This window comes from Natrix helvetica (assembly GCF_964273705.1).
Source record: "Natrix helvetica genome assembly, chromosome: 1".
In the NCBI taxonomy this organism is placed as follows: Eukaryota; Metazoa; Chordata; class Lepidosauria; order Squamata; family Natricidae; genus Natrix; species Natrix helvetica.
The window spans coordinates 53,259,216-53,281,632 of NC_138548.1; the positions used below are offsets into that span (position 1 = coordinate 53,259,216).

Consider the following 22,417-nt stretch of genomic DNA (forward strand, 5'->3'; position numbering starts at 1 on the left):
ATAGAAGCACTTTGGGTTAGTTCAAAACTTCTAGAGACAGAGTTGGCTTGGGATAAAAAAAAGTGTTCAATAGCTGTTACATTAAATTCAGCTTAGCTTGGAAAGGAGGACGAAATGAAGAAAAAATTGAAGATTGTCGCACATTGATTATCTTGGGTATAAGAGGAAGGAGACAAAAACTCTCAATTCTCAATATTCCATTAGCTTAAACTAAAAAGTTGTATTCCAATAATCTTAGGGAATTTGTTTCTTGGCCTGGCCTATCTTGAAGGACTGACATCAGTCTACCTCCAACAGAGACATGCCATTTATCTCCCAAAGTGGAACAATAACAAAATAGCACTGCATCCTTTCTAAGGATACATTTAATCCCACCTAACTAATTAATATCAATTGATGAACTGAATCATTCTGGAAGTATGCCATCCATTCTCTCTCCCTCTCCCTCTTTCCCTTCCTTGCTCCTTCCCTCTGTATGTGCCTGTATGTGTGTGAAAGAGAGATACAAAATAGATGCCTGAGTACATAAATCTCTGAGTATTTAAAGAACTCATAATTTTAAAAAAATGAATCCAAAAAGGTTTTTCATAAATTATAGTCATGAAAAAATTAATAAGATTTTTTTGTATTCATACGCATATAAGAAAATATGTGTTATAATAAGTGTCCTGAGAATCCCAGGAACTTCCTTCAAGATTTCAAGGGAGACATTATCAGAGGAATGAACTGGAACTGGAAATTGCTATCATACTATTGTATGTTTTTTATGTGTTTGATTATGAAAAAATATGTCTGTGTATTTATATGTGTACTCTTTATGTAGGAGGTTTGTTATTTCACTTTGCTCTAATTGTCATAGGCATTCTCGATCTGAAGGTTTTTTTTAAAAAAATACTTATGCAATAATAGAGATGTTTTAAATACTAATACAGCAATAAAGAATAAACTGAAGCAAATCCATAAAGGTTATACTGTTAATGCAAAAAAAAAAAAAAGCTAGGTGTCTGGGTAGATGTAGACTAAAACTCATTTATAAGGACAAAGACATGAAAACCAAGATAACAGTTCCAATGTTGTAAAACTGATTATAGAAAATCATGTATTGCTGATAGGAAGCAAATCAAATGAGATTGCAGTAGGATAACATTCTTTTGTGTTTATTTCATTAAACTTGAAAATTGCTTTCTTCACCAAGATCAAACATTCATTCAATGAAATTTGAGAATGGAATTAAAATTAGAGCGTTATTAAACGATGTGGTATTAGAAGACTGACAATTCAGACAATCTCATAGGACTCTGCACAATGCCCTATTGAAGGATCCAATTTCACTCTTGTCAAGAGACAGTCCTATAATCACGGTGCTAATATGAGGAAAGGTCTTGTCCTAAATACCCAACAACTTAGTTTCTTAAGATAATGGGATATAGTGGCCTTCAGTCACAACATGATGATCCTGTACATGAACAAAGGGTTGGTTCTCTACATGCCCCAAAATATTTAGTAAGTAAAAAAATGCAGTTCAATTATTACTGAAAAACTGTGTAATATAGCACCATTGTAATCTTATTATGAAATCCAACCTGACCAGCACTTTAGAATAAAATGTAGTTTCCAAACATTGATGAAGAACAAACAAAAGCAGAGCATAGCACAATAATCTAAAAAGAGATTTTGAAATAATGAACTCTTTTTACTTGAACTCCAAAAATACTGTTGGAGCTGGGTATTTCTATGTATTTCCCGAACATTGCCAGATTGAAGAACACCCATGTATACATTAAATGTTTATACTAAATAATATAGTATCTTGAATCTTAGTTACTCTGGGGTTTAATTTGGGGAATTCTAAAATAATGCATGCAGGGTTTTTTTCAGAACTCAAGAATAGGAGTAGTAAGGATGACATGTTAAATAGGTAGCAAGGAGATGCTGGTGGTTTTTTTCCCCAACATTTGCATTACACAATAAACCATAAATTGGTTCCTTATTCATTCTCCTTTATGTGTATCTTTGAGTCATTTTCAGTTTCACTGTTTTATGATCAATACAATACAATACAATACAATACAATACAATACAATACAATACAATACAATACAATAGCAGACTTGGAAGGAACCTTGGAGGTCTTCTAGTCCAACCCCCTGCCTAGGCAGGAAACCCTATACCGTTTCAGACAAATGGCTATCCAACATCTTCTTAAAGACTTCCAGTGTTGGGGCATTCACAACTTCTGGAGGCAAGCTGTTCCACTGATTAATTGTTCTAACTGTCAGGAAGTTTCTCCTCAGTTCTAAATTGCTTCTCTCCTTGATTAGTTTCCACCCATTGCTTCCTATTCTACCCCCAGGTGCCTTGGAAAATAGTTTGACTCTCTCTTCTTTGTGGCAACCCCTGACATATTGGAACACTGCTATCATGTCTCCCCTAGTCCTTCTTTTCATTAAACTAGACATATCCAGTTCCTGCAACCGTTCTTCATATGTTTTAGCCTCCAGTCCCCTAATCATCTTTGTTGCTCTTCTCTGCACTCTTTCTAGAGTCTCCACATCTTTTCTACATCGTGGCGACCAAAACTGAATGCAATATTCCAAGTGTGGCCTTACCAAGGCATTATAAAGTGGTATTAACACTTCACATGATCTTGATTCTATCCCTATGTTGATGCAGCCTAGAACTGTGTTGGCTTTTTTGGCAGCTGCTGCGCACTGCTGGCTCATATTTAAATGGTTGTCCACTAGGACTCCAAGATCCCTTTCACAGTTACTACTGTTGAGCAAGGGACCAACATCTACTGTACCTGTACATTTCATTTTTGTTGCCTAAATGTAGAACCTTACTCTTTTCACCATTGAATTTCATTTTATTAGATAATGCCCATGTTCAAGTTTGTCAAGATTCTTCTGTATCTTTAGCCTATCTTCTGGAGTGTTGGCTATTCCTGCCAGCTTGGTGTCATCTGCAAATTTGATGAGTTCCCCATTTATTACCTCATCCAAATTATTGATGAAGATGTTGAAGAGTACTGGGCCCAAAACAGAGCCTTAGAGTACTCCACTCCATAGTTCCCTCCATGAAGATGCCGTTCCATTGAAGACTACGCATTGAGTACGGTTGGTCAGCCAGTTACGAATCCATCTGGTGGCAATGCTGTCTAACCCACATTCTTCTACTTTATCTAGTAGTAGGTTATGGTCTACCTTATCAAATGTCCATTATCCCACAGTCAATAAAATTGGAGACTACTACCCAATGCAGTCTATTTCAAGTTTATTGGACTTCAAATCCCAGAAATACCAGGTATTAGACATTCTGGCTGACAAATCTGAAAACTATAAATCTAAAAAAATCTAGAGAGCACCAGTTTGCAAATGTATGTACTAGTTACTAGTATATGGTTGCTGAGACTGAAATGTTAGCTTCCACCCTGTTTAATTTGCCATTTCTTAAGACTATTCTAGCTTCTTTTTATGTTTCTTCTATAATGTAATCAACAGTTCTCAATCAGGACCCATATCTCATCTGGATATTCCAAGTGAACCACAGGTAAAAAAACATGTAATGGGGTGGGGTTTGGGGTTTGGCATGTACTGAGGGAGGCACAGGAAAAAAATGCAAATGCTGTTTTGTTGACTCCAGAGAATGTACCAGCTAGTGCCCTATGTCCATATCTAGTAATGGGACCTGGCCAGTGGAGTCACAGGAAAAAAAAACAAAGTCATAAGAGTGCAATAGACAAAGAGACACTGGTCTGACCCTACAAAAGTATAAATTTAGATTTTGTCCAATGTAAACTATAGTTGCTTCTATTAAGACAATATTAAACAAGCAGACTTAAAGGTTTAGATTATCTTTAGACTCATCCAGGATACATTTTATGTACACTATTGAAAAAAACAAACCAATTTCTTAATTGGTGTTTAAGATGACATTTGTTAGAAATATGTACTTATAAGTAGGATTTCGTTTTTGTTTTATTTTCTTCTTTGGCTGTTTAAATGCATTTGTGTAGCCATTAAAACTGAAGGCAAAATGAAGGATAAAAGATCTGTACTTACTATATGAAGTTGTAAAAAGTCAGTAAGGCCTGGGGCGCTGTCAATCCGTACCAAGATGCCATCTTTGACTGTTGTGCTGAACCCAACAGCTAAGCGGTCTGTCCTTGTGCTGGGTCTATCATTTGCTGGCCAAGTATACAGGATGAGGCCTCCACTTTTCCCAAAGATATATGTGGCCCCAGCTGCAACACACACATAAAAACATATAGAGGTAGGTTAGCCAGTTATATTAACATTTCAACTGTGTCCAATAGTACTAGATATGTGCAAAATTCCATTAGAGAAAGTTATGAAAGCTTTAGGCACCGTGTCAGTATGAATTAAAGATGTGAACAAAATGAATTAATAACAAAGCATATGCAAAGTATGAGCGTTGGTAGACTCAACTACATAATAATTACATTATTTCTAAAAGTTTTACCCACTGACAAACCATCAAGTTAGGTTTCTTTTGTCTAAAAATCATTTCATGTTTCTGGCAAATACCATAGTTATGTAAGAGTAAGCCAAACCCCCCCCCCCTTTATAATTACTGGAAAATATATGGGTTTAGGATCATCATCTTACATTGAGAAAAACAGCAGAGAAAATAAAATATGTTAAAAATATGGGGAGAGGTGAGAGATGCAAATGGTTATAGATAGCCATAAAATCACTTCCCTTTAACATTAGTTACTGCTTGGGAGTAAACAGTTAACTTTACAAAAGGTTATTAATAATAAGGTTCAATAATCTTTGAAAGTTATTATTAACTGGCTATTTTACAACCAGTTGATTTTAATCAGAATCTACTAATAAAATTAATGAGGTTTTTTTTTATCCTGGCTCTGCCTTTTTTAAAAAAGTGTGGCTTCTGGATATATATGCCATTAACACACAAAAGTGTTGCACACAATCATTATGGGAGAAGAAGAAAAATCTTTCAGTATAACTTTGGATGGAAAAGTTGGTATTGTATTATTTTTTTTATCAAGAATTTTAAAAAAAATCAGGATCATCTTCTAATCAAGTAATTCATTAATTTATCTTTTCTTCATTAAGCAGAACATGGCCTGTGGTTGAGGAAAAATGGAAAACAAGTTTTTAACTCAGGAGCAGAAAGGGTATCAATCAAAACCATCAGATTTCTGACCAGTACTTTCCTCTAAAAGTAAATATAAGATATTGGGAAGAACAACATTCTTCAGCCTTACTGAATGAACGCTATATACATTGTGATAATCTTTTTGAATTCATTAAATATTTCCCAAGAATTACTAAAATGAATATTCATGCTGTGTTTGGGAATCCCGGTGAGTTTACATAGCAAGAGATAGCAAGATTGGTAAGAGAAACACAAGCAAATAACTGGCAGTTCCTTTCAAAGAAAGATATATTACATGAAATAGGTTTCATGTTTCACATTCTGTTTAAGTCTGTTTCAGATGCCAGTTGCCAAATAAAGAAAAATAGCATCTGCAATAAAGAGAGCCAGCAGGCACCACCAAGTGCCCACTATTTCATTATTGTTTTACTTGCAAAGCAAACAAAGAACATCCACAGCACAGTTAAATACCTAAACCACAGTATCTGTGGGAACCAGTCAGCTACATGCAGAGATTAAAGTATGATTATGCACTCTATGTGTTTCAGAAGGACCATGCCTTCCAATGATTGGTATGGATAACTTAATTTTCTCAAAGACTGTAAGAGCTTAGAATGGTTCATTAACAGAACAGCACAGTGGAAATATTCTGGAAATAAGCTAATGCTTTTTTTTTAAAGGGTAGAACTTTAAAATTTGAAAAGCTATAGCATCCAATCTTCTGTTCTATGCAGGAATCCAATTCAAAGCACCCTGACAGATGGTTGAACAGACACATGTATTTCATGTTTTTGCTAAATCTATACCCCACTTTACAAAGAGGAGACTACAGTAACATGTATAGCATCCCTTCTTTAATTTTCTCCCAAAGAACAATCATGACAATGCTGTAAACAAGATGGGCTGAGAGTGACTGGCTCAAAATTACCCAATAAGCTTCCACGGCTGATGATGGACGTGTACCGTGTCTGTCTCACAGATCCTAATCCAACTATCTACTGGATGTCTCAGGAGTACCCATGGGGCGGGGCGTCAAAATGTGCCTAATAGCCATCACACACATGTTAAAGGGGGCAGGGTTTTGTTTGCCCAAACTTTTGATTTTGACATTGTTTATCCACCCTCCATCAATGGTGGGTTTCAGGGGGTACACCCCGGTATGGGCGTACCAGTGCCTGCTGGGAGCAGCAGGCACTGTGCTGGTACAGTGCTTCAGAGGGTCTACCCACCCGCCTGCATTCCTTAGCTGTATTTGACCAAACCAGGCCATTTGCACATGTAGTGTATGGCACCTGTGCAATGTTCTGCTGAGCAACTGGAGCATCATGGGTGACGGGTGCACATGAGTAAGCAGCACACATGCACATGATGGATGCCCGACCCCATTGCAGCATACCGGTTGCAATGGGATCCGGAACCCACCACTGTCCTCCATGAATAGCCCCGACTGTCTGGTTGTATCTATTAATATTGCTTATTATTTTGCCAGTAGACTTTTGCTTTTTCTAAGCTATGATTTTCAGAATTCTTACTGGAATCAGCTTGCACGCACACACACAAAAACATATTTTGTTAGGGCTGATCTTGGCATTGGCAAATGTCTAAGATCCAAATGCTTCTGCTGTTAAACATTGGGGATGCAGAGGACTTCAAAGGAAGCAGTGGGGGGACTAATGGGGGACTTCATGAAGAGCTGAGCCAATAACGGTGGCAGAACAAGGAACCAACAAATGGATCAGAATTCCCCTCTGGATAAGGAGAGTCCCGGGCAGTTCACAGGTGCTCCATACAGTGACTCCCCCAAAGAAAACCATAACAGTTTTTGGCAGATTTTTATTGCTCTGGGAATCAAGGTAAACCAATCTCTGCCCAAGCAACAATTTGGGACCTTTACAAGAATTTGCATATTTAATTATTTTGGGAAATTGCTTTTTGGATATTAAGAACCTTCAGAAAGGTATGTTTTATTACACAATTTGAAATTCCTTTCTCTCCTTGGTAAAACAGGTTTTACGCAAGTTTAAGTTCTTAAAATTATTTTGGAATAGACAGTCAAGAGGTGAATACTGTTTTGGGGAAATTATAAATGGATTAAAAAATAGGATTTCAAACATTCGACAGAAAAGATTCTTATAATTCAAGAATATTTTCTGTGGGTTGTTTGAAATCCTATTTAAAAATATGAAGATTTTAAGTGTGGGAAAATGTTCATTACAAAAAAAAAACATTTAAAATGAAACCAGCACAAAGTCTTATTAATTAAAAGGCATATACAAGTAAAAAAAACCACAGAGTAACTTGGATGACTTTCTTATCTTGGATTTACAAATAGAGACATGTTAAATTTATCAAGCAGTTTATGAGAAGTGACAAAGAGAAAATGAAAAGAAATAAATTTTGAATACTATTCAAAGTTCAACTTTTCTTAACAGAAAAAGGAAAGGTATATAAAGTTGGTCCAACAAGGCTTTTAAAATTTGTTTATAAAGAAGTGATGAGATATGGGAAGGAAGAAGAGGTATTTTGTTGCAGTGTAAGAGAAGATGATAAGTACTTGTCTTAATGAAGGCAGAAGTCATTTATTTCTTTATATAATTTTTCCTTCCTTCCTTCCACTTTCTCTTTCTTTCTTTCTTTCTTTCTTTCTTTCTTTCTTTCTTTCTTTCTTTCTTTCTCTGTACTTTCTACTTTTTAAAGCTTACGGTATATTTTTAATTACTTTGTATTAGTTTTTTATGTTTGTATCAGTAAACTTTAACAATTATATTTTTTTAAAAAAAAATTGATGTAGGCAATTCTTTCCAAGGAAGTTCTCCATCAGAGATGTCCACAGCAAAGCAGGATCAGATATGGTAAACACTCTTCTACAGTGATCTTCCAGTAAAGCCTTCTTTCATGTCATGTATAATGATATCACCGGGCATGCTCAGATATTGTAAACATGTTACTTGCCTGCTGTCAAAACGGTATAAATTGAAACATTATCCCAAATTAATATTTTATTGTTGCTGCTATTATTTATATTATTAATAATTATATTTGAGTAGTTTGCAATAATGAATGAAACTGGTATTTTCCCATATGCAGGCAAGTCTAATAGGACATTGACTGGATAAATTTTAATGACTTTGCTCTTTGAATTATATTTATTATTATTCTATAACATGATGCATTGCTCAATTTTAATTGTTTATAGTAGCATCAGAGAATCGTGCTAGCAATGTAGTTCACCTTTTTTTTAAACTAATCTTCCATGACCTTTCATATTTTAGTTCATTTTTCACTAGTAGCATAGAACTGGTTTGTATAACTTATAATTGACACAAAAAATGTCAGGCCTGTGTCACATTCTTCCATTTCACATCATAAATTTTAGTCAACCTCTTATCATTTTGTGCATTCACATACATGCACAGGGTTGGCAGAGGCCAAGAAATAGAAGAAAATGAAATTAATTTTTTTAAAATGCAGGAATGTAAGCTTCACCTTTGAAAATAATTCTTATCCCCTCCCTCTGATGAACACACTTCTTCCAGGCAGCTACTTGGTTGCACAGACTGCATGTCAAGAGAATGGCAATTACATTCAATTATAATGACTAACCTGTCAAGGCATTTCAATGCCAACAAGATGAAATCTGACATGAAAATGCACAGGACTCTGTGAATCTATGAAAACATTAAAAGGTCCTACATCATATAGGAAATATTGGGAAAAAACAAATTGGATCTCCTATTTTATTCTTTCAACAAACAGGGGAAGCGATTGGCCAAAAGTCACCCAGTAAGTTCCATCTCTTTTTACAAAATGTGAAGGAACAAATCAAAGAAGAAAAGATGGCAGAACATCATATTTGGAGCAGCAGCAAGAGATAAACTCCTAGAGTTCTGGAAAACTTGGACACCTGGCTTTGATCACTGGCCTGGGGTTGATGCTTAATATTTTTTTCTTGGACCACTGTTTTGTATTGTTGATTTTGTAGTCTATTAGATCATTTTAATCTGTCTGTCTTACTTAATGTTTTTAGATGTTTTTATGGTTTTTTTTCTAATTTTTATGCTACCACCGTGCACGGGGTTTGGGAAGTCAATAAATTAAAATAGTAATAACTTTGCCAGAATTTTGGATTTGACTGTAAAAAAGGAAACAAACTACTGGGATCATTAAGTTGAAAAGGTTTTGGAAAATAAGTGAGTTAAGATTTTATAGAACTTTAATATCCAAACAGACAGGCATCTTGTTCATAACATGGCTGATATACCAGTTACTGAAAAGAACGTAGAGCAAAAGCAATTGGAAAAACTGATGAAGTACCAGAACTTGTACATCAAAACTGAATGCCTATGTTATACCAGTTGTTACTGGAGCCCTCAGAGCCATTCTTAGGAAACTTCTTTGATATCTGGAAATTTAATAACAACAAAAATATCCTGCTTGGAACGGCCCATATTCTTGGATAGTTCTTAGGACCTTGGTTAGAATTTGAATTATTACATTTGGATCAATCTTAGATTATGAATCTAATTGTAGATTACCCACACATAATAGCAGAATTGAATGGCAAAAAACTGAGGAAAATCACAAAATGCAAAGACCTGCAAATAAAAGAAGAAAGACTGTGGCAAAAGAAAGCAAAGATACTACCTATACTAATACTACTAAAACTTTAGGTGCAATCCCAAAATATCTGAAGCACCACTTGAATACGATCAGCATTGACAAATCCTCCTTAGTGAAGTGCAAAAACAACTTACTTGGAACAGTTTACATCCCGAGAAGATACCTTTAACCCCATCAAACAATAAATGTCTATCTCAGGTTCTTGGGAAGGACTTGATAAGTGGATAAAAATGCAAAATCCAATCTAAATATCATACAATGTTTATCATACAATCCTAATTAAATACAGCAGAATTTACTTTTAAGTAAAATTGCATTGGCTCAAAATTTTCAAATATTACATAACCCAAATCTGCTAATAACAGAAACTGTGAGCAATTGGCAATCATTTCCCTAACACAGAAAAATACAGCTGCACCATTAATAGATTCTGATACATGAGCTCCATATAATATATTTAGTAAAACGTAAGTGTTCAGTAATTACAAAACCAAGCCACAATCGTAACAGATTATATAGAGTATATGTACATGTTTGCATGTATATCTACAAATGCATATATTTACACACACACACACACACACACGGAAGAAGGGCAATAAAATAACACTAATTAATATACTGCTCATTCTATTAATCCAATATCATTTAAGAACAGCAAACCGTAACTCTTTCTACCTGTATGTAAAGGATATGCAACCTTCTACTATCTCTTAATTAATTATATGTTTTTGTTCTCTTCCTTGTAATATTTTGTAAATAAAGATCATAGCACTGTATTTTTATCCGTGTTCATTAAAAGAACTGGGTATTTATTAAGCAACTGTTTAACCAACAGAGAAACTGACCTTAACAAAAGCCCACATTTTGGAAAGCACGAGACAAAGTATGACCAATTAGCCTATTATTTCCCATCAATTTGATTTTTTCTATTCTCTAGAGTTCTGCTATTTCATTACAGGGTTTCAGCTGAGTACTATTTTTTGTGAGGTTCCTTTTAGGATTCTCATTATGATTATTAAGTATTGTAACTATGCAGTTTTCTCCTCATGCAGCAAAAAAAAATATCAATTCAACTGAAGTCAGATTCACTAGCTTAGCAGACTTCATGTTTTTATTTGGCAGAATTTGCAAGTAGCTAAGGTGATGAAATACTGTACATCTTGTATATTCTTAGTGGGTAGCAAGCTTAAGAATAGAGAAGAGAAATCAGTAATATATCAAAAGCAATTAAAGGACAGCTAGCTAGATAAAGCAACACCCATTTCAAATCAGGAAAGATACCTTGGCAAGGACCGTACTAAAGAACTGTGTAGAAGCAGTAATTGAACAAGGAGGACCTATTTCTTACGCGAGCTTAATGCTTTCATAAATTTATTTTAAAGTATGCTTGAAAGTTGTGTCTTCAAGTCATTCAAGCTGCCCAGAGTCACCTTATAGGTTGGATGGGTGCCATAAGAAATTAATACATACATACATACATACATACATACATACATACATACATACATACCAATAAAGGAAAATATTTGTAGCTCAGGGCTGAAATGAGAGGTACTCCGTGTTCTCTGAATGTGAGTTTTTTTCCAGCTTTTAGTACAGGTATTCCTCAATTTATGATCACAATTGAGCCCAAATTTCTGTTAAGTGAGTTTTGCCCCATTTTAAAACCATTATTGTCCCAGTTGTTAAGTGAATGACTGCAGTTGATAAGTTAGTAACCCGGCTGTTAAATGAATCTGGCTTGCCCACTGACTTTGTTTGTCAGAAGGTCACAAGAGGTGATTACATGACCTTGGGGCACTGCAATGATTACAAATATGAACCAGTTGCCAAGCATCTGAATTTTGATCAGAACAAGGGTAGAACAAGAAGCAATGGGTGGAAACTAATCAAGGAGAGAAGCAACTTAGAACTGAGGAGAAATTTCCTGACAGTTAGAACAATTAATCAGTGGAACAGCTTGCCTCCAGAAGTTGTGAATGCCCCAACACTGGAAGTCTTTAAGAAGATGTTGGATAGCTATTTGTCTGAAATGGTATAGGGTTTCCTGCCTAGGCAGGGGGTTGGACTAGAAGACCTCCAAGGTCCCTTCCAACTCTACTATTGTATTATGTTGTATTGTATTGATCACATGACCATGGGAATGCTGCAAAGGTCATAACTTCGAAAAACGGTCATAAGTCACATTTTTCATGGCCATTGTACCTTTGAACGGTCACGAAGTGAACTGTTAGAAGTCAAGGACTACCTGTATGTGTTAATGTAGTAATTTATAGAGTAGGTCATTGTAGAGGCATAATGGTAGGGATGCTTTGCTGTCACTAAACTTCAGGTTTGCAGTTTTTATGAAACATGCTTGCAGTCATAACAACTGTTTCTTTTTTATAAAGTTTTTTTTATTTTTTTCATTTTCATAACATATAATCACATGTATATTATTACATAGCCAACATCATATTGTATTACTAAATGTGTACATCAATTCATCTTACCCTCAACACCCAAAACCAGTGTTTTGGGAAGTTGAGGGTAAGATGAATTGATGTAAACATTTAATAACAACTGTTTCTGAAATGATTCAATCACTGAGTGAAAATATAATAGTGCATTAACAACAGACAGGATCATTGGATAGTATTCAGATATGTGAAGGCCAAACTCCTTCAGGGACAGTGGGATAAAGGAATTCTGACAATTTGAAAAAGGCAACTAATAAGTATTTCTTTCATTGGAGTTACCATTTGCTGAGGGATGACGTTTTATTCTCTGAGCTTGTGAGTTGGTTTCCGAACGTTTCATTAAAAGGCTACGTAACCACCTCAGCGGAGTTTAGGAGATGTAGAATACTGACAATGACATCCCCTAAACTCCACTGAAGATGTTATCTAGCCTGGTAATGAAACGTTCGGAAATCAACCTGCAAGCTTGGAGAATGAACCTTCACCCTTACCATCCGCTGCTTATTCATACCAATATAAATATAAAAGTGTATCTATTGAGGCCAAGACCTCTAAGGCTAATTTCAAATCAAGCCAAAGAATACCAAGTGGGACATTTTTTAGCGAAAAGACTTTAATGTCTGGGACGATACAATGCAAATAGGATCTATATAATCATAAATATGGATGGGGAAGGGGGCTACATGCTGTACAGCATTCAGCCATGAAATGGTCTACGGCCGAAATGAAATAATCTCATTTGTAATGTCGGAAGTGGCAAAAACATATACTGATGGTTCCTCTCACATACAAAAGAATCTAATACTGAAAGAACTAACATAATGAAATGAGCAGTATAGAAATTTGCTTATAAGGCACTGCAGACTGTTAAAAATTGTCCTGGGCAGTAGTGGGATTCAAATAATTTAACAACCGGTTCTCTGCCCGAATGACCAGCTGGGTGGGCGGGGCTTGGTGGTCATGTGACTGGATGAGTGTGGCCAACTCAACGTCATTCAGGTTAATGGGAGCTTCGCCTTAGCTGTTACAATGTAATAAGGGTTAACCAGTGAGGCAGTTTCTGTAAGCATGGCAATAAAGATTATGCTAGAAACAACACCAGAATGTTTCCTTCCTGCCTTCCTTACAGGTTAGCCCTGTAAATGAGATTTCTTCCAACAACCGGTTCTCCAAACTGCTTAGAAAGTTAACAACTGGTTCCCCCAAATAGGTGCGAACTGGCTGAATCCCACCACTGGTCCTGGGTCATAGGAAAATATTTTTTTCCAACTGGTTCCTTTAACCTGAGATCTATGAACCAAGTGTGGGTTCCATCACTATAATGTGACCTAGGTTTACCTCAAGGGAAACAGCATCCTTTTTCATAAGAACAATGTGAGTACATAATAAGTAGCATTAGGAGGAGCTCACTTATTTATATCAAATTAAACTTTAAAATATATGTAAAATAATTAATTTAAATCTGAAGATTAAAGAGGAAGTAATTTGGAACTGGGAGTCCAAAATGAGAAACCTCTTATCTCTTTCACAAAGATCATTCTTCAACTTGTTTTGCTCTATTTTCAATGATAAATCTTCTTTTTATTTTGCCAAAAAGCTAGTATACTAATGCAACAAGCACACCACATTAAAACACAATTGGTACACAAAATATAGGTTTTGTCTGCTATTGTTAGTGTGATATTTAAGACTAATTTTTTATTCAGGTAGGCTTTTTCTATTGATTTCAGAATTGGGTAATAAAAAAACCCCACTGTCCTTTAAGTATATAGGCAAATAAATTCCTTAATGAGCAGGCATGTTGCAGAAGATAGTAACTCTTAAGTCCATTTTTATTTACAAAGAAGATTAGCTTGGCAGTTCTCCCATAAAATCAATAGTGAAAATCATAACAAAAAAAAGTGGCAAAATAACAGCAGATTCATGCATTTTTCCTTACAATTGGAACCAAGCCATGTGCAAACTGTAAAAGGCTAAAAGAGTAAACAGCAAATAATGTGTCTATTCCCAAAACTGATACCATTAACATACATTATTCCCTATGGCTTTTGTAGTTGTTGGCATATTCAATTACTATAATGTTTCTGCTTAAAACATAACCGGATTCAGAGTAACCTTGAAGCAAAATATTTGTATTTATACTATTTCCAGAAAAGCAATGCCATCAGAAGGTGTGAACTGACCCACCAGGTGTCAAAGAAGCCAAATTATCGCATAATGGGCAAAACCAAATTTCACATAATATGAAAAAACTAACTCCTCGGATATCTGTCATGCTGTTTCTCACTTTTTCAGTTTGTTGCAAATGCAATATATTGACTCAGACCTTGCTCTAGTAAGCATTCACATTCTTCAGTAGCAACATATATTTCCTTGTTCGTCTGTTCTTTTTGCATAGAATGATGTTTAAACCACTGAAATAAGAGTTACCAGTTTTCATTCCTCTCTCATATTCCAAATCCCTGTAGTCTTAACAGCCTCTTTTTTGTTTTGGACAAAATAGCATCAGCCGTAAATACAATACAATACAATAACAGAATTGGAAGGGACCTTGGAGGTCTTCTAGTCCAACCCCCTGCCTAGGCAGGAAACCCTATACCATTTCAGACAAATAGCTATCCAACATCTTCTTAAAGACTTCCAGTGTTGGGACATTCACAACTTCTGGAGGCAAGCTCTTCCACTGATTAATTGTTCTAACTCAGAGGTTCCCAATCTTTTTCGGTTTGCGGCTCCCATAACACTTCGGATTTTTTCCGCGGCTCCCTTAATAGGTACATCCGTTTTTTTTTAATTTTTGACTTTTTAAGGATTTGTAAATCTACTTTTTAGTTCGTTAAGGTTAGGTTAATTGAAAAATAAATTAAACACGAGCTCTAAATTCACAATTTATTGAACATCGTTTAATGATTTAAAATTATTAATGGGATGGATGGGCTTGTTGTTCGCTGCACAACTTCTCAAATCTTGGATCAGAAAAATAGCTTTTGAAAAGTAACTTAACCACCACACTAGCCCAGTGGTGGGCAACCTTTTTTTTCAACTGAGCCAAATCTCGCCAAAACCACAATTGAAATTTATTTGGAGAGCCGCTCTTGCTTAGCAACCAAAATTTTGGGCTCAATTGTGGTCATATGTTGTTTTTCTTTCTTTCTTTCATCTCTCTCTCCCACTTTCTTTCTTTTTTTTCTTTTTCTTTCTCTCTCTCTCTCTGGCTCTTTGTCTCTCTCTCCCTCCCTCCCTCTCTGTCTCCCTCTGTCATTTTCTCTGGGTGTCTATCTGTCTCTCTCTCTCTCTGTATCTCTGTCTCTCTCTCCTCCTTCCCCCATCTCTGTCACTCTGTGTGTGTGTGTGTGTCTGTCTGTCTGTCTCTCACTCACTCTGTGTGTGTGTGTGTGTGTGTCTGTCTGTCTCTCCCTCTGTCTCTCTCCCCTCCCTTCCTCTCTCTCTGTCACTCTGTGTATGTGGGTGTGTCTGTCTCTCACTCATTCACTTAATCACTCACTCTGTGTGGGTCTCTCTGTCTATCTTTCTCTTTACAGCCCTCCCTCGTTTACAGCCCTCCCTCGTAACGCTTCGGAGGGAAGCTTCTGCAAAGGCGAGTGGCAACAAGTCTCCCAGGCTTTAATTTGCCGAGCTGTGCGCACGCGCCTGTTTTCCACGGCGTGGAGCAGCGGCGAGATTCTGCGCGGCGAGCGATGATTCCAGGGGCCATCCGGGAAGATGAGGAACGCGAGGGGGACCCTGCCCCCCCCCACTGATGCCCCCTGGAATCATCGCTCGCCGCCCAGAATCTCGCCGCTGCTCCACACCGTGGAAAACAGGCGCGCGTGTACAGCTCGGCAAATTTCAGCCTGGGAGACTTGTCATGCCCGGGCTTTTGCAGAAGCTTCCCTCCAAAGCCCGAGAGGAGGGAGGGAAGCGGGCGCCCGGCGCAAGTATTTCACGGCGCCCTTATGACGATAGCGCGGCTCCCCAGGGAGCCGCGGCGCACACTTTGGGAATCACTGTTCTAAATGTCAGGAAATTTCTCCTCAGTTCTAAGTTGCTTCTCTCCTTGATTAGTTTCCACCCATTGCTTCTTGTTCTACCCTCAGATGCCCTGGAGAATAGTTTGACTCCCTCTTCTTTGTGGCAGCCCCTGAGGTATTGGAATACCAGAAACTACATTATATTCAACCTGATTAGCCAAGTTCTTTTTCTTGTAAACAATTGGATATGGGAAGACAAGCTGAAGTTAAATGCAGGGAAAATGGAGATTTTGCTAATTCTATGAAATAGACAGATGTAACTACATTTGTTCCAGCAGACCAGGTCACAGTCTGGGATCCTCCTGGATCCTTACTGATGTTGGAATACCATGTAACGTTTACATCAGTAATCCAGTATAGTTCCTTTTTGGAGGAGAGAAAACAACTTCACTGTGATGATTCATGAATTGGCAACCTCAGGGCTATTATTACATTGCACTAAGTTATGGTTATCAAAGAGGATCTGGAAATTTCAGCTGGCCTATTGACAGATAGGAAATAGTAGGCCGTAAAAGATGCCACAGAATTGTTTGAAAATACTTCGTTTGTTGCAGGCTACGCTCTCTGAACCATTTCTGAAGTTTGTAATTATAATTTTTTCCATACTGTTTGGTCAAAGGATACCTGTTGACGACCCAATGGCAGATGAATTTGACATGAACACTTTTATTTCACTATCTCTGTGTTGTGTTTATGCAATAATTGTGTTATACAATAATGCCCTTTCATGTTTTAGTGTTTTAATGTCACATGTTCAAATTTTAGCTTTTTTATTTATACATTTTAGTGTTTTATATTTATTTTCTTTACATTTCTGATTCTCATTTCTGATGTATTTTCTTAAATACAAGACATTTTGAACACCCTTATACCAATTACTGACATTTCTTTGACATTATCCTTTAAATTGATTTTTTTTTAAAGATGGGAAGCTACCAAAAGCTTGACTACTTGTTCTAATGGATGGTTACCTAGTTACCTGCGGGATCGCGTCCTGCCCCATACATCCCTGCGACCCACTCGCTCACACAGGGAGGGGCTACTCCGGGTGCCGTCCTCTAGAGAGTGCCTGGGGACGGTGCCCAGGAGTAGGGCCTTCTCTGTGGTGGGCCCTACCCTTTGGAATGACCTCCCCCCAGACATCCGGACAACAACCGATCTTCGCTCCTTCCGTATGAAGCTGAAGACCTACCTGTTTTGTCAAGCCGGCCTGGCATAACGTTACTATCTTGCCACCCCAGGTCATTTTACAATGGGAAATTTTGTTTTTAATATTTTTGGGGTTTTAAACTTTGTAAGTATGCTTATTTATGGACTTATTTTTACCTCCTCTGCACGATTTTATGGTGCTATCTTGATTATTGCTCTGTACGTCGCCCCGAGTCCCTGTGGGGAGAGGGGGCGACTAATAAGTTCAATAAAATAATAAATAATAATAATGGTTATTTGAATTTTTACATACAGGAAATTTGGAAATGGAAACATTTACACACACACACACACACACACACATTATATACATATATACATACATATGTATGTATGTGTGTGTGTGTATGTATGTGTGTATGTATGTATGTATATGTGTATGTACACATACAAACATGCAGTATATATTTTCATAATTTTCCAAAACAATAATATTGGAGCTGGGATGAAATTCTTTATCTCAAATAAATGAATAAAAGGTAATTGTCTAGAGTTACTTTAAAAAAAAAAAGCCAGGAAGGATGGTTAGCTAGACCAGGGAAAAATTTGTTTTTGTGTGTTTATGTGACTGTGTGTTTCTGTTGGTTATAAACCTTAGATATTTTAATGTTTTGGCATGCTGGTAACAGAATTATAGAATTTATTGGAGTTGAACAGTGTGTAAAGGAAGAATTATTTTTAAGCTAATTGTTATACCTGCACAAATGTTTCTATACATGATTTCAATTTAAGTTATGTGTACATAGACACACAAGGATCAATGTCTAGAAGACCTGTCCATTTCTCTTTCACTAGAAGCAGATAGATAGAAGGATAAAGTAGCGGGAGAACTGCCCAGTGGAAGGACAAGGTAGTTGGCCATCTAGACTGAACCTAACTAACTTAACAAAATATCCAAGGCTTGATAATATTTTTCCTAACTTAGACACAAACCAGCATGAGCCTAGAACTGGGACATCATCAATGTAAAATGCAGATATGGCTTTACTAAGACTATAGGGGTAATATCTCACATTTTATCTAGTAAATTATGTTGGTATGAATATTTATCTATTTTTCTCAGTTTTTGAATGATTTATGTAATGCTTTATAATTTTCCTTACTTTATTAAATAGTACTGCTTACCGAAAGCATGATAGGGATGTACTATTATGAACTATACCAATGTAATAAATAAATTTTATATTATGAAGCCATCAAGTAAAAGGACACAACGGAACTTCCTTACATACCTTCATTACATTTTGAAGATTTAGTTTGGATTGCTGGATTCAACAAAGAATACACTGTGGCTTATCTAATTGTTCAACAGAACAGAGAATCTTAATAAGAATCTTCTCGCTACTGTATTAGATAACTTCCACCTGGAATAGGAAAAGAAATCTCCCTGCTTATTGGTATATTCTTCTCTCAAACGTTCTAACAAACTATATTCTGTGTGTTTTGTATTGTAATGGAGAAGAATTCAAATATATACTACTTAGACCAATGTTAAGACTTGTGGATTTCAACTCCCAGAATTTCCCAGCCAGTTGCTAAGGTTAGAACCCTCTCACCTAAACCACTGTTCATTGTACTTGCAGCCTTCCCTTGACAAACTCGAGGAAAAGTTTCTGTGAAATGCATTAACTAGCTCTTTGACTGCGTATAGGGCAATCCTTCCTACCTTCAAATATGCTGATCACAGCTAATATATTAGCATGAAGAAAATCTATTAAGTCTCCCCAAAGAGGAAAACGGTTATTTTCTTTGCAAATACTGGTCTTGTAGTAATCACTAGCAGCTTAGCAGAGGGATGCTTGGCTTGTAAAGTTGCTTGTTTCACAGGTGCTTTTAAACTGTCAGTATTATACTGCTGCATATTTTCTATGAGAGCCAATTTAAAAATAATGTCCAGAACATATGATTTGCACTTAATAGATGTATCCTATACATGTGTTAATTTCTCTAATTAATCTATTTCTGTTGTCAAAAGCCAGTCCCATATCAGAATGCTCATTGAATTAACTAATTTATTGGACAGGCAATTCAAAAACATACCTGCCAATCAAACTACAAACTATTAAGTTTGCAAATAGTCCTCTAATGGAAGTAACATTTTTAGTCATGACCTGAAGTTTTCCAGATTTGATAGAGGTAAGTCCTCTTGATCATGGGAATCCATGTCTACATATATATAGATAGAACCAAACTAGCAATATTGCTGAAATCCTAAATATTGCTGAAAATATAGGCCCAGGGTAGCTGTTTTGATCAAACCTCTACTAAAGTTATTCTAATCACGATACATGCCCTTTGAAAGCAATCTTTCAAAATGCTGAATCTGTTTCAACCTCATTTTATTTCTCGGTATGTCTTTAGTCTTTTTGCTTCCGCTCCCATCCTGAATTTGGTTGTGATTCTCCCTCCCAACTTTAGCTGACAGCTTTTTGAGGCATTACCATGACTACCGAAAGACCACCTGAGATTATAACTAATGGTCAAAGTTTTCCTTCAGAGCAAACTCCAGCTGTTACAAACTTCTCCCATTTATCTCTTCACAGCCTCAATTAGGGCAATTGCACTTGGAACTGATTTTCTCCTACCTCCCACCGAATAGATACGTCCACCTGTCGATTGGCATCCCTGCTTCATTACTTGTTGACAACCTGAAAAGCAACTGAGCTCCGCTAACAAATTGCTTCTAATCATTTTCTTCCCTAACATTATCTCCACAGTCCTTCAGTATGCAGACACACTCTCAGCATGCTGAGCTGGTTCCATCCACAGAAGTGTGAACAGAGAAAGAACCATGGATTATGGATTCTCTTTCTCAATTTGCAATATAAAATAATTGTGACTATATATTATGCCTCTTCTCTCTGGTCCTCATAACACTGGTACTGTGTAGATAATCCATTATCAGTTCTTCTTGACTGCTTACCCTCTAACATCCTCTCATTATAAATGATGTAGTTATGACTAAGAAAGCTTCCACATCTTAAAACAACAACAACAAACAATAGACTGCTTAAATTCATTTCCATCCTTTTGCATGCATTAAAATTTACAGTACTTTTCCATGTCTTTTAGTGCAGAGAACAGAACCATACAATGCCTTCTCTGACCTGATACTGAAAATGTGTAACTTTAGCCTTAAGATAAAAATTCAACTGCTATGAAATCACATAGGTAGTCAACATTCTAATCTGTTGTCACAAAATTTTTGCCCAAAGCAAATAGATGACAACAAAGTGAAAATATTGGGATTAAAAGTGCCCCTTTTTGTGTATGGTCTGATAGTGCATTAGTTTTCAAGTATGCCACAAATTAAAAACCTTTCTAAACAGATTAAAAATAAGTCTTTAATAATATACATGCAAATATTTTGAGGCAGTTCATTTAAGATTTTAATCTCTGTTAGGCAGTGTGACTATTACATATCCTAACCTTACTTTCCCTATTTCAGAAAGATACAACTATTCCTTTTTTGATTTTTTATCTAGTTACTAACAGAAATTTGTTATAGTCTTTGTAAAAATATAGTATTTGCACAAGCTTTAATAGGATGCTAATATAAGACAATATTTGTATCGGAGGATTAAACTGGGGGGTCTTTTGGAGCTTGGTTGTTTTTTTGTAGACGTTTCATTACCAAACTAGGTAAGATCATCAGTGCTAGTAGGGAGTGGGATTTGCTCTCAATTTACATACAAGTGGCTTGCCTTCTCGGTGTTAGTGGTAGTGGTTTCGGTGGTTCCTTGGTTGGGCTGTTAGCTAGTTTGGCAATTCCTTGATTAGAATATTGCTTGTTTCTTGATTGATCATCTAATGTTAATCTATGCTAGTACACATCTTGATTGCTGATAAAGACTGTTTGGGGTTTTTTATTTCCTTTTTGGCTTTTGGATTGTCTGTTTGTATGTAGATGTTTACTTCTATGTGCCTATTGATGCCTGATTTGTCAGAGTGCCAAACTGCCAAAAATTCTGTCTCCCTTTTGAAGCTATGGTTAAGTATGGTTAAGTCTGCTCATGTGTTGTGAAATTAAAGGGGGGGTTTATCATTTCTGATTGCTAGTTGCTGTTCATGGATGTGATCTTCTGGTCTTCTATTTATTTGCCCTACATAGTGGCTGCTATAATCTTTACACTGTATGTTTTAGATGACTTCTGTTTTATCTTCTGGGACTGCTGAGTCTCTTGGTTTACTTATGATGTTTTGGAGGACTTTGATTGGTATGCCACAGTGATACCATGTTTTGGTAATGGTCTGTTGGTGGTTTCTGTTGATTGGCTATATTGGGTTGAGTGATCAGACACTTTTTGATGAAGTTGCATGAATATCCACTTCATTGGAAGATATTTTATAGATGACCTGTTTCCTTTTTCTGATGTTGTGGGTTCCTGTAGTGTGTTTGTGCTAATCTAAACAGTGTTCTTACACAACTTCTCTTGTGGGATGCTGGGTTGTTATGTTGGTAATGGAACACTTGGTTGGTTATGTGTGGCTTTATGAGTGTGTCTCTGATGATAAGGATACCCAGAAAGAGCAGTGTGTTGTTTTCTTCTTCTTTAGTGAATTCTGTGCCTTTGAAGATGTGGTTGATTGTTTTGTGTGTATTCTCTAGTTGGTCTTTTTTATTATGACAAAGGTGTCATCTACATACTTGATCCATACTTTGGATTGTGTGCATGGGAGTGCTATCAATTCCAGGCATTGCATTACAGTTTCTGCTATTAGTCCTGAAAACAGTGATTTCATGAGTGTTCCTTTGATTTGTTTATATATTTGTCTGTAGAACTGAAAGTATGTGATTGGGTAAATCTAGCCATGATTCTTATTATTCCAGTTTTGGTGTATTTGGTTAGGTTGGTTAGATTGTATAGCATTGTTGTCATGGATTCTTTGTCAGGATGGCAAGTAATTTTGAGTGTTTCAACTAAATTGTATTTTATTTGTTAGACTGTT

General features: G+C 36.4%; 1 protein-coding gene across 6 annotated transcripts in view; it reads right to left on the reverse strand.

Moving 5' to 3' along the window:
- Positions 1-22,417, reverse strand: part of NRXN3 (neurexin 3) — a 1,287,124-nt gene that overhangs the window by 326,330 nt on the left and 938,377 nt on the right. For all 6 annotated transcript variants that reach the window (XM_081936219.1, XM_081936218.1, XM_081936223.1 and 3 more), the window contains one exon: positions 4,062-4,243. In XM_081936219.1, the coding sequence (XP_081792345.1) occupies positions 4,062-4,243 (182 nt within the window). The remainder of the gene's footprint in view (positions 1-4,061; positions 4,244-22,417) is intronic.